Source organism: Muscardinus avellanarius, assembly GCF_963383645.1.
Source record: "Muscardinus avellanarius genome assembly, chromosome: 4".
Taxonomy (NCBI): domain Eukaryota; kingdom Metazoa; phylum Chordata; class Mammalia; order Rodentia; family Gliridae; genus Muscardinus; species Muscardinus avellanarius.
The window spans coordinates 146885817-146899237 of NC_137789.1; the positions used below are offsets into that span (position 1 = coordinate 146885817).

At 38.0% G+C, this 13421-nt stretch overlaps 1 protein-coding gene across 1 annotated transcript in view; it reads left to right on the forward strand.

Annotated features, from left to right (window-relative positions):
- ATRNL1 (attractin like 1) overlaps nucleotides 1-13421 on the forward strand; it is a gene marked incomplete at both ends in the record, with an annotated part of 644309 nt that overhangs the window by 11001 nt on the left and 619887 nt on the right. Inside the window, 2 exons of the mRNA XM_080694289.1 lie at nucleotides 8310-8393; nucleotides 10222-10335. Of these exons, the coding sequence (XP_080550415.1) occupies nucleotides 8310-8393; nucleotides 10222-10335 (198 nt within the window). The remainder of the gene's footprint in view (nucleotides 1-8309; nucleotides 8394-10221; nucleotides 10336-13421) is intronic.

Consider the following 13421-nt stretch of genomic DNA (forward strand, 5'->3'; position numbering starts at 1 on the left):
GAGGTAGGACTTAGTGAGAGGAAGGAGGTCACTGGGGGTGCGCTATGGAAGGGTTTCTTGTGCCCCCAGCCCCTTTCTCTCTCTCTCTCTCTGCTTCTGGGCTGTGGGACCTGAGCTCCTTTCCCCATTTTGCCCCATGCTGTGATGCTCTGCCTCCCTTCAGGCCCTAAGAACTGGAGCTGGTCGAACATGGCTTCCTCCCTCTGAATCCATGACTAAGTACTCCCTCCTCTGAGTTCTTCTTGTCGGGTATTTTGGTGCTAGTGATGAAAACAGAGCACATCAATTAATATTTTTCCCATATAAGTACACCGCCCAAGATGGCCACATCGTACTTGTTGGATTGGCCATCACCACTTACTAACTGAAATCACTGTAAACTGAAGGAGTGTATAGGAAGCTTAATTTGTTAGAGGAGAAATGGCAGTGGTCTTACCAGTAGCACTCTATCAAAATTTAATTATTGTCTACCGCAAAGTAATCTACAAATTCAGTGCAGTCCTTGTCAAAATTCTGGTGCCATTTCAGTGATTCAAGAGGCTGAGGAGGGAGTATATTCAATTGGAGACCAACTTGGGCAACTCAGTGAGACACTGCCTCAAAGTAAAAAATAAAAAGGGCTGAGTTGTAGCTTTAATTATCAGTACTGGAAAAAATTTTTCTCATGCGATTCTTCATAGAAATAGAAAAAAAGATTTGAAAATTTGTATGAAGCCACAGAAGACCCTGAACAGCCAAAGCAATTTTAAGCAAAAAAAGAAAAAAGCTAGCGATTTCACACTACCTAGCATCCAGTGATATTAGGAAGGCATAGCAGTTAAAATAACATAGTACTTGCATAAAGGCAGACATATTAACCAGTGGAGCATTCTAGTGAGCCCAGAAATAAATCGATGCCTCGATGGTCAATTGATTTTTGACAAAGTGGCCAAGAACACACACAAAAGAAAGGACAGTCTCTTCAATAAATAGTGTTGAGAAAACTGGCTATCTATGTGTAGAAAAACGTAGACCCTTATTTCTTCCCTTCTACAAAAATCTACTTTAAATGGATGCAAGACTTGAGTGTAATACTGGAAACTGTAAAATTACTAGAAGATAATCACATAGAGGAAAAGTTATGCTACATTAGTTTGGGCAGTGGCTTCTTACATAGGACCCCAAAAGCATGGGCAAAAAAGAAAAGTAGACCTACAAGATTGAATCAAACCGAAAGGCTTCTGCACAACAAAGGTAATAATTAACAGTGAAGAGAAAACCTAGAGATTGGGAAAAATATTTGTAAACCATATATCAGATAAAGGAGCTCATCTCCAAAATATTTAAAGAACTCAAACTACTTAGTAACAAGAAAGCACACAAATATTTAAAAATCTGCCAAAAGGCTTTAATAGACATTTCTTAAGAGATACAAAAGGCCAGCAAATATGTTAAAAACTGCTCAACCCGCCAGGCGTGATGGTGCACGCTTGTAATCCCTGTGCTTGGGAGTCGAAGACAGGAGGATTGCGCAGGTTCGAAGCCAGCCGCGCTGGCTTAAGAGATCCTGTTTCCCCTCCCCCCAAAAAAGTATAAAATACGTCTGGGAGTGTATCCCAGAGGTAGAAGGGCTTCCAGGAACCCCAGTACCAACAAAACAAAACAAAAACAAAACTGCTTAACCCTGTTAATCATTAGGAAAATGCACATTAAAACCACAGTGAAGTATTATCTCACACGTGTTGGAGCTGTTATTAAAAAGATGAAAGATAACAAGTGTTGGAAGGTGTGGAGAAAAGAGAACCCTTGTGCATTATTAGTAGGGTTGTAAATGAGTCTAGTTATTTTGGAAAATAAGTTGCTCAGAGAACTGAAAATAGAATTACTACATGATTCAGCAACCCCACACGTGGAAATATATCCAGAAGAGTTGAAATCAGGATGTTGAAGGGGTCTCTTCATTCTTGTATTCGCTGTAGCATTATTCCTGAGAGCTAAGATTTGGGAAGAGCCTCAGTGCCCATCAACCAGCAAATGGTTTTTTAAAAAGTAGCATATATATCTGCATGTGAACATATGTGCAGTCACACTAAATGAAGGACTATTTGGCCTTGAGAAAGTATGATTGGAATTTTGTCACTTGTAACAACATGGATAAATCCGGAGGATATTATAGGAAAGCGAAATAAGCCAGTCACAGAAAGGAAAATAGCTCCAGGTCTCACTCATAGGCGGAAGCTAAAAAATTGAATTCATAGAAGTCGAGAAGAGGATGGTGGTTACCAGAAGCTGAGGTAGTGAAGTAGCACAAGGAAATATTAGTCAAAGAGTAGGAAATTTCAGTTAGAAAGGAGGAATGCATTCTGGTGTTCTATTGGACAAAGTGACTATAGTTAATTATAATATATACTTTAAAATTGTTAAAGGAGTGGATTTTTAGCTATTATCACATAGAAATGATAAGTATGTGAGACATGGATATGTAAACCTGCTTCTCTCAATTTATAGAGTATACATGTACTAAACATCAGCGTGTACCCCAGAGATATATACAATTACTATTTGTCAACAGAGGTAAAATAAAAAAAAAAAAAGAAAACCAACAAACTGGTAAATAGTCTTTACACCAGAAAACCTTTTTTTAGGAAGACTTCCATGTGAGATGGCGAACAAAGACTGCAGTGCATCCAGACTCTCCCTGGTTGCGTTTGTGTGTTTTTTGCAGAGCACTTATGTCAGCACTAAACCCATATTGTAGATAAATGAGATTTATTGTTTCAGACATGTTGTAATGTTAAACTGCTGCATTTTCTTATTTTTGTAATATATTAATCAGAGTTTGTATTCATTGGCAGAATAGGGAACAGCATCCCAACTGACTTTAGTCCTGTTTAGTGTTAGCGCTGGTTTTCATACCTTTAATTGTGGTTATACACAGCCCAGCATACTTCTCTCATCACTGACTCTGAATTGGGTGGTTTCAGAAACAGTGAGAGAATGGCAGGACAGGTGGGCATGCAGCAGGTTCCAGTGCCAGGGTGAGTGAACTGCCTCTGCAGAGGACCAGAGAGTAGACACTTGAGGCCTTGCTGTTGGCACTACTCAATTTTGTCTAGTAGAATGATAGCAATCTTAGACATCATGTAAACAAATGGATGTAGCTATGTTTTAATAAAACTTTATTTACACAGGCTGATTGTAGGGCAGTAGTTTAGGAGGACTGATCTAGATTAACAGGTCAGCGTGGATCTCAGTTCAAGGACAGGAGTGCTGTAGAATTTAAAAAATAAGCTAATTATTTGAGACTTAGAATGCGCTATAGAAATATAAGAAGCCTCTTACATAGTTGAACTATAAACTACTTAATTTCTTTAGAGTGTCACAGAATAACAATGTAAGGGTATTTAGTAAGAAGGGAATGTATAAATAGAAAACTAGGTTTTTGAGGTCAGAGTATGCTCTTAGGGTGCAAGATGTCTGAATTTTAGAACAGTTAGTTCTAGATTGTGGAGAAGTCCAGAGCATGTGAGAAGGATGCTTGGCCCAATAGCATGGTGGTGACAGTTCTTAGAACTTAAGAGGACACCCAGGAAACTAAACAGAAAATTATCCTTCACTTACTGTAGAAGTGTGAGGAGCTTTCCCTCTTACTCCTCTACCTTGGTAATGAGAAAAGTTTCCATTCCTTTTACCTTGGTTGTTGGCAACCTCCCGTGCTTACCATAGGCTGGAATTGGCAAGTGTAAAGCTCTTTGCAGTAAGTATAAGGGGAGGGGTCGGTTCCTGCTAGGGTGTTTAGTGCTAGGGATGAGGGATGAGGAAGGGAAGAAGTTCAGGAACCTTGAGTTGAATTTCCTTTGAAATTTTTAATTCACTACTAAAGTCAAATGGAATGGAACAAGGTATGTGGATTTCAAGTATTCCTATTGTGTACATTAATGGAAAGGTATAACAGTAGAGAAATGGTATTGTGTAGCTCCTAGAGTGTTGTTTTTTGGAGGAAGGATTTTTTTTTTTTTTAAAGGGAAGGAGTTGGGAACATATGATATAGCACTGGGAAATGACTCTAGGCTGAGCAATGTTGGCAGAGGTTAAATTAGGGGCATCAGGATTGTTTGAAGACCCTGCTGCTAGGGACGCTTTTCTGTAACATAAAGAGAGGAGGTGATTTCTTAGGTAGTTTGGAAGGTATATTACCAATTTAGATGATCATAAATAAAATTGTAGATGATATTTAGAAAGCAGGGCCCCCTGCTTTGGAATTAAATTTCTAGTTTTATTTCCTTATAAAAAGATATTTCTTGACTATGTATTAAGACTGCATTTAAATATGCTGTGCTTCTAATTCTTGTGTTATAGAAGAAATTGAAATAGAACTATCTACGTAGGGTCATGGAACAAATTAGAAATTTCTTTAAAAGTAGATCCCTGAGGCACAAAAATTGTTATAGCCAGTATTTATGTATGTACCTTAAATTAACCCTTATAATTTGTAGCATTAGATTTAATCCTTGCTTTAGGAAGTTTTTACAATTTACATTGTAGCAGTGCTTTGATTTTCAAGGTTTGTTAAAACCACAGATTAGAAACTGGGGAGAAGGATTTGCTAATGAGCTATGCTTAGTAAATGGTGTTCAAGATTTACCCTTTGTTACCTTGCTTTTTGAGAAATGAAAACAATACATGACTTTCATATGACTTTGAGGTTGTGACAAAATTTCTAAATTTTTATTAATAGGTTCCTTGTTTCTTTTAGCTTTTTGTGTATGGTTTTTATAGTTCTTTGGGTATATTTAAGACAGTTAATTTAAAATCTTTGTCTATCAGTGCCTAGGCTTCCCCAGGGGCAGTTTTAAAAAAAATTTCTCCTGTGACTGTGTCATGCTTCATCATTCTTTGTAATTTTTCTTTTGGAGAAGGACATTTGATTATTGTAATGTGATAACTCTAGGAAGCACGGTTCTTTGCTCTCCTCAGGGTTTCTTTTTGTTGCTTGTATAGGTTGTAGTTGTTTATTTGCTCAGTGACTTTTCCAAACGATTTTGTAGTGACTATTCTTTATTGTGTGTGGTCTCTGAAGTCTCCATCCCCCCCTCACCAGATCCTGAGACAAGAATTGAGCCATGCATAGTATATTTGAGAGATTTGGGGTCACCAACAGGACAGAAAATATAAACAAGGGGGCAGTGAACAAGAGCTGTACTATCAAGTCAGCTGTCATAGTGAGTGGTAGGGCTTTATGCCACAGGAATTGCTGGAGGAAAAATGTACTTCAGTATTATCCATACAAAGAGTTAAGGAGCGTAGGGTTATTTCCGTTCCTTAGATCAAAATATTTATTGGCTCAGGGCTTCCCCTGGGAGGATGTTGACTCAGATACTTTGATCATACACGAGGCCAAAGTGGGTCCTGGAGCTGGAGGGGGCCTCATAAGGGAAGGGCCAGGCGTCGGAGAGGATGAGTGTTGCGCCGATAGCATCAGCTCCTGCACCGAGATGTGTCTATTTCCATCTGTACCAGGTCGTTTTCCAGAGTAGTTGTACTGATTTCTTCCTACGAGAATTTTTTATTCACTTCCTTGCCAATAATTTGGTTACATCAATATTTTTAATCTTAGCTATTCTTGGTGCCAAATTGTATGTTACTGGGATTTTACTTTGCACATTGCTGATTACCAGTGTATTAGTCTGGGCTCCATTAGGAAAGAGAATCATAATTTTAACAGAAAAAGTTTAATGTGAATGAGTATTAGCTGTGACAGAGATTGGAGTCAGGAGATTGGCTAGTAAGAGCCAAAGAGAACTCAGAAGAATGTAGAAGCAGTAGATAAGCCCCATGTCCTCTCTTCCAACTGAGAATGAGAAAATACGTAGGAGCCCTTGTCCTTGTCGGGGCCTCCGACTTTGCTGGGCGAGGCGGGGAGGGCATGCCTGTGCCTGTGGCTTCATGGACTGCCCTGGTGGGACCTGCTCATCTCCTGCCCTCTGGAACTTGTCATAAGAACATTATTTGGGGCGTGGAGGACAGCCCTTCTTGGTCAGTGTAGGTGCTCTGCTGCAGACTTGCTTGAGGGGTGCTGGGGAGGCCGTCGGTGGCTGGGTGCTGCCGGCCACTGGAACCATTGCAGTCTAGTGCTGCGGAGGCCAGGCGGGCTGCTTGAGCACACTGGAACAGGGAAAGCCCTTTCCTCCTGCATCATCTCGGGGCACTCCACCGGCAAGACAGGCCAGCTCAGTGCTTTGCCACCTGGCAGAGAAGAAGGTTTCTATCATCCAGGCAACTTCCAGCAAGGTGACAGTGCAGAAAGGGCTGATTTATTCCTGGTACTCTGGTGCTCTAGGAGTAAGTCATGTGTCCGTGGCAAAGGGCCCCAGCCTATTGTGAGGCATCACCCCCTCCCACTTTTGTCCCCGTCTCTGGAAAGCCACCCAAAACCCTGTCAATCTCCTGGCGCTGTCCTCTAAGCAGGCCGACCTTCCAGAGAAGAAGCAGCTCTGAATGCCTTGTTCCTCTTAAAGAATTGACTTCTGGGTCTTGGCTTAGTTGAATTTATAGTTTTGCTACTGATCAAGTGCTTTTAAGATATAAAAGTTGTTCCTTAGTTTTTTAAGTTGTAACCAATGGAGAGTTTGTCTAAATTTGCTCTATTATTGGTAGCAAAAGATTAGTAGAGGTTAATTAACCTATTATTTAAATTGTTGTATAGTTTTCTTCTTGTTCTTGTTCTCATTATCTTATTGTGTGTGTGTGTGTGTGTGTGTGTGTGTGTGTGTGTGTGTGTGTGTGGTTTGGGGATTGAACTCAGGGGCATTCTACCTCTTAGCTATATACCCCAGCCCTATTTTATTTATTTATTTAAAAAATTTTTTTATTTTTGGTGGTACTGGGGTTCCTGGAAGCCCTTCTACCTCCGGGCTACACTCCCAGACCTATTTTATACTTTTTATTTGGAAACAGGGTCTTTAAGCCAGCGCGGCTGGCTTCGAATCAGCTCCTTCCTCCTGTCTCCGCCTCCCAAGCGCGGGGATTACAAGCGTGCGCCACCACGCCCGGCTTATTATTTTTATTTTGAAACAGGGTCTCACTACGTTTCAGAAGACCTCACTGAGTTGCTGAGGCTGGCCACAAACCTGCGATCTCCTCCTAAGTACCTCCTAAGTACTGGGATTTCAAGCGTGCATCACCACCAAGTCCAGCCTCATCTATATTATAGAATTACTGATTACTTACTATCTCACAGGATTTTTGAGGTCTTTAAATGTGTTTAGCACAGTATGTGTTTACAGTAGTACCTGACACAAAATGCTCAATTTATTACATTAACTGGACAACATAGGAATTTGTCTATTCCTCTTCAAAAGTATTTTCCAAGCATTAACTAGCCCCTTTATTGCTAAAATTATTTGCAGGGATCATGAAAGACTTACAAATAACACTAACATTAACTGACCTGTCTACCCTGACTTATGTAAATGAAACATTTCTTCCAATATCCTCAAGGCTGTATACTATAAAAAAATTAATTTTACCTAAAAGTAAATAAAGATCCTAATAACTGTGTGTATATATAAAGACCAATTAGCTGTGAAGCGTATGTGTGTGTGTATAGTTGGAAGATAAATTCTATCTTTTGATAAAATAATTGGAATGGAGATAAGACTAAAATGATGTAGATGTGGGGTCATTTCTATTAAGTAGTTTAGGATTTTGAAAATGAGGATTTTTGATGCATAAATTATAAAACCGTTTAATTTTTACCCTGTTGTAGAAACTGGCTCAGTTTCTGGAGTAGATATAGATAAGAGAAAATGATAACAAAAGTAAGTACCAGGACTCTGTCAAGTCTGGTGACGGCAGCTGAAAGCTGTGGGTGCGCGCAGAGCAGATCGGACTCGCACCAAGTTCCCCGCAGCGAGGGTTCATGACGTGCGGCTGGTTCCTCCGTTCCCTGGATCTGCGTCTTTCAAAGGCCGTTCCTTTTGCCTCAGCCTGATTTTTTTTTTTTTTTTTGCAGATAAAGTTTAACTTCATCTACTTTGTATCAACATTGAACATTGAGTACAAAGTTCAGTTTTTTTTTTTTTTGGTGGCTTTTCCCACTATATACATGGATAGGACCACGATATATTGAATTTTGAGAAAATCCAGAATCATTTTTTTTCAGATGAGGAGAGAAATATGTCACTTTTTCTTGGGTTGTAAACATATTCTCCATTCAGGAATTTGTTGTGTCTCATTCCTTTGGTTTAAAGATTATAAAAATTTTCTCAGACAACTCTGCATCTGCCCGTTACTTTAAGGTAATGGTTTTCATGATTTTTCTTTTCTAGGTTAACAGAACCTTCTGGATATTTAACAGATGGTCCAATTAACTATAAGTATAAAACTAAATGTACATGGCTAATTGAAGGCTAGTAAGTATTCAATTTGAGTTGAATTAATTGATTTTATTCCGAGATGATAAAAATGATCATATTTATAATGGCTTCAGAGTTATGTAGTTTATTTCATTGTTTATCCAAAATATATTTTTGTGGAGCTTACAACTTCTTGATATCACATTTTATATAAATTATAACACCCCTTCATTTGTGATATTATACATTTTTTGCTATTTTTTAATTATCTTATTAGAGAAATGGAAGACTCCATAGAAAATATTCATACTGCTGAGCATTTTAGTTCTAAGTATTTTAAAAAGAAAATTTTATAAAAGAGTTAATTATCTAATTGGGCTATTTTTTATAATTAGGGCTTGAAACTAGTTTTTTTCCCCCCAGTACTGGGTATTGAACTCAGGGGCATTCTGCCTCCGAGCTCTATTCCAGCCCTATTTTTTATCTTGAAGCTGGATCTCACTAAGTTGTGGAGAGTCTCACTAAGTAGCTGAGACTGGCCTCCAACCTCTTCTCCTCCTGTCTCAGCCTCCCGAGTACAGGCATTATAAGTGTACACCATGCAGGCTGAAATTGAATTTAACTATCAAAACAGATGAGTAGATGATTAATAAACTGATATGACTTTGTTTTGAGCCATTTTATGATTTTTAAAGAGTGTATTTGGAAAAGCATGTTTTCTATTGTTATTTTAAAAGTTGTTAACATAAAAGCTATTATTTCTCTGCTGTATATGTCTAGCCTTAGTTTATTTGTTAATAGGGTATCACCTTGAGACCTTTTCATTAAAATTGAAGGGCTCATTGCTTCCACTTAAGGGTTCCATGGAGATGAGAATAGTTGCCTCTTGAGGGCTGAGATTTTTAAGTTAACTATATTAAAGTATGATTTGTTATGATAAGATGCATCCACTTTAAGACAAGAGAACATCTTCGGTTGACTGAGTTTTGTTTGTTTGTTTGTTTATTTATTTATTTATTTATTGGGGATTGAACTCAGGGGCATTCTACCTCCAAGCTACACCCCCTGCCAAATTTTTATCCTTTATTTTGAAACAAGGTCTCTCTAAGTTGCAGAGGGCCTCAGTAAGTAGCTGAGGCTGGCCGCATACCCGGATCCTCCTGTCTCAGCCTCCCAAGTACTGGGATTACAAGCGTGCACCACCATCCCCGGCTGTTGACTGAATTTTTAGAAAATTATAGTACATGCATATGGTCTATTTATAGATTTTGAAAGTCACATCTCATTTTTATACACTAGATATAAAAGTTTATCAATCCTTTATTTTGGTGATTTAAGGATTTATAGAAAAATCATCCATAGAGCGGGGATGGTGGTGCATGCTTGTAATCCCCGCGCTTGGGAGGCGGAGACAGGAGGTTTGCGTAGGTTCAAAGCTGGCACACTGGCTTAAAGAGACCCTGTTTCAAAAAAAAAAAAAAAGTATAAAAGTAGGTCTGGTAGCCCGGAGGTAGAAGGGTTTCCAGGAACCCCAATACCACCAAAAAAAAAAAAAAAAAAAAAAAAATTTATAAATAACTTTTTTTTTTTTTTTTTTTTTTTTTGCGGGTCTGGGGATGGAACCCAGGGATATTTGATCTTCAATCTACAACCCTGCCCTATTTTTTATTCTTTATTTAGAAACTAAGTTGCAGAGGGCCTCAAGAAATAGCTGAGGCTGTCCCCAAACTACAATCTTCCGGTCTCAGCCTCTTGGCTGCTGGGATTACAAGTGTGCACCATCAGGCCCGACTATAAATAGCTTTTTAATGAAATATTTGGTCTAAAATTCTTCCACTGTTTTGTATCTTATATATTAATGAAAAATATTTTTATATTTTTCTAGTCCAAATGCAGTATTAAGATTGAGATTCAATCACTTTGCTACAGAATGTAGCTGGGATCATATGTATGTTTATGATGGAGATTCAATATATGCACCTTTAATAGCTGTACTTAGGTGAGTAATTATGTTTAATTGATGAACTCATACTCAGTTGTAAGAAAATAACTATGTATAATTCGTTAATTTAACTATATTGCTCTGCTCAAAAATAAATTTAGTATACACACTGATGACTCAATTTCAAAGATAACTATAATACTATGTTTTGTACTATGGTTGTCAACTTAACTATATATATGTAAATATTGATATAGCATAGGTGAATACTATTTTGGAACTGTAGCTTTCTTTTGAATTCTTTTTTCTCCTGTATTTAGTTTGAATATGCTTTGATAACTCAATTTAGATAGATTAGGGTCTGTTCTAGCAGATACATAGATAAATGTATATATTTTTATAGTTGTCTTTTTATTTAATGAAATGATAAAATTTTTAATTCTGGAAAAAAGGGTTAGGTTATGCTCTGTATAATGATTTAGTAAAGGTGGTGTTTGTACTGATTCTCAAAATAGGGAATTTTGGGTGCTTCAAATGCTTTATTCTTTGTAGTCATGTGGTCAGATTATTTTATTTTTTTTATTTTTATTTATTTTTTGGTGGTACTGGGGTTCCTGGAAGCCCTTCTACCTCTGGGCTACACTCCCAGACCTATTTTTACATTTTTATTTGGAAACAGGGTCTCCTAAGCCAGCGTGCGCGGCTGGCTTCGAACCTGCGCGATCCTCCTGTCTCTGCCTCCCAAGCGCAGGGATTACAAGCGTGCGCCACCACGCCCGGCAGATTATTAATTTTAAAATGGCAACATTTTACATATTGATCCAAAATATTTTATATCTACATATGTAGATTGTTATAAAAAGTTTTATGAGTGGGAGAAGAGTATGTTACACACCAAAAAAATTATGACAGTGTGGACTTTGTATACACTTAATGACCAGATATTCTTGACGTTAGTTTTTACTTTTGTTATATGCACAGCATCTCTCATACGTTCTGTCATTGTTGAAAATTTCAGTATCAATAATAAAAGCATATTGTTCTCATCAAAAAAACTTTATTTATTTCTTTTTCCTATTTATGATGTAAATATTCTATTTTACCAGGAATGTGAACTACTTTTTTGGATAAATATACAAGAACTTCTATTTTTTCTATGACTAGTACAAAATGAACCATAGAAGCTTGGATACTTATTCTGTAATATTGCGATTGCTGAAAATATTTTTAGAACTTCTGTTTTGAGTTGTTTGAACCTTACAAAAAGGATAGTGACAAGTAACTCGAATGTAAAGGCAGGAGATAGAAGATGGAATGCAATCTTGAATAATTATGCTGTAAGATAATTCCTCATGACAGGTTTAAAAGACTCTGGGTTCATGCATTTGTGATTTTTTTTTTTTAGCATTTTAAACATCACTTTGCATTCATTACTTTTTTTTAGTAGCATTATTGACTGACCATCATTTCTATGTGTTTTTAAAAAATTTTTTCTAGTAGTTCTAATGACTTTTCATTAATTAGCACTGATTCATTAACATCCACTTACCAATCCACTTTTGTTACTTAAGGAATCTTCATAGAGTAATTTGCAGGATGGGATTAGTATATGACTGTGGAGATGGAACTGGTGACTTCTCTGGCAGGTGTTTCTGTTACCTATCCTGAGGGACGTAGAAACTCATGTTTCTGAATGTACACTTGATGCTAAGCTCTGTGCTAGGCAGTTTAAATGTCAACGATTCCTCCCAAAGATCTCGTGGGAGCAATACTATTCTCTCCATTTTATAACTGAGAAATTGAGACTTGGAGGAATTATTTACTTCTAATAGGTGATAGAGCCAGAATTAGGATCTATACTGTTTGTGCTTCACTTTGCTAAGAATCAGAATCTAATTACGTTAGCATGATCCCAGCTGTATAAGGACTTACTACTCAGAAAACACTTGATAACCTACTCAATTCCCAAGACCATTATAAGCTTGGAGGCTATAGTAAGGAACAAGGTATACATCATTGCAGTGAGTTCAGACACCCACTACCAGGAGCTGGACCACACCTCCTATATTAGAGGTACCGTCTTCTACAAGATCACCCCCACTTCAGACTCCAGTTGTATGTTTGCAGGACTTTGTCTTTACTTCTTACCATCTGAGGACAAATTTGTGGGTTCCCACTCTTCTCTAAAGTTTGATAATTTGCTAGCATTACTCACAAAACTCCGAAAAGATCTATGCTTCTGACTACAGTTTTATTTTGAAAGGTAGAAACTAGAACCAGCCAGATAAAGAGAGGCATAGAATGAGGTCAGGGAGGATCACAGATGCCAAGCTCTGTGCCCTCAGGATGTGTCATCTAACCAGCTAATCACTGAATATCATCAGCCAGGAAGCTCTTCTTATCTTCAGATGTCCAGAGTTTTTATTGAAATTTTACTAAGCAGATGTGATTGATCGAATCATTTGACATAAAGTTGAATTTGAATCTCCAGCCTCCCTCCTTCTCTCTTCCAAGACAGGCTGATACCATGAGGCCCCCACCTTTCAGTTACATGGTAGATCCTGTTGGCGTGGCCATCCCTCATCCCGAATTGTTTCTTAGATTAATGTATGTAGGGACCCATTGTGAGTCATCTCATTGCCATGAACTGTCAGAGCCTGCCATGAAGAGCAAAGATAACTCGATCACTTTCAAAGGATTTAAAGACTACATTCTAAGAACTGAAGACAAAGGCCAGTCAGATGCTTTAGTACATAGCAGTCGTACAGTAGTGGGGAATGAACAGGATGTTTCATACATATTAACTATTATAATTAGATTATAAAAGAGGGCTGTATCATTTCTGAAGACTAAATAACCCTGTATAGTGAATTTTATCAAGTGTATAGCTGATAGTCAAAGTGAGGGGCCAGTTAGTACGTGCTAGGTAGGGAATAACCTATGGCCCAAGTTATAGTCCTTGCAAAGACTGCTATATTTCAGGTCAGTAATAAGCATTTTTGAGTAACTGGGTCCTAGGACATGGGAAAGGATACAGAGGAGCCACAATGCTCAATAAATGACTATCAGTAACATCTGCTGAGTGTTCATATTGTGCCTGGCGGTGTACAGAATTCCTTATGATCATCAATTCGCTTCATCCC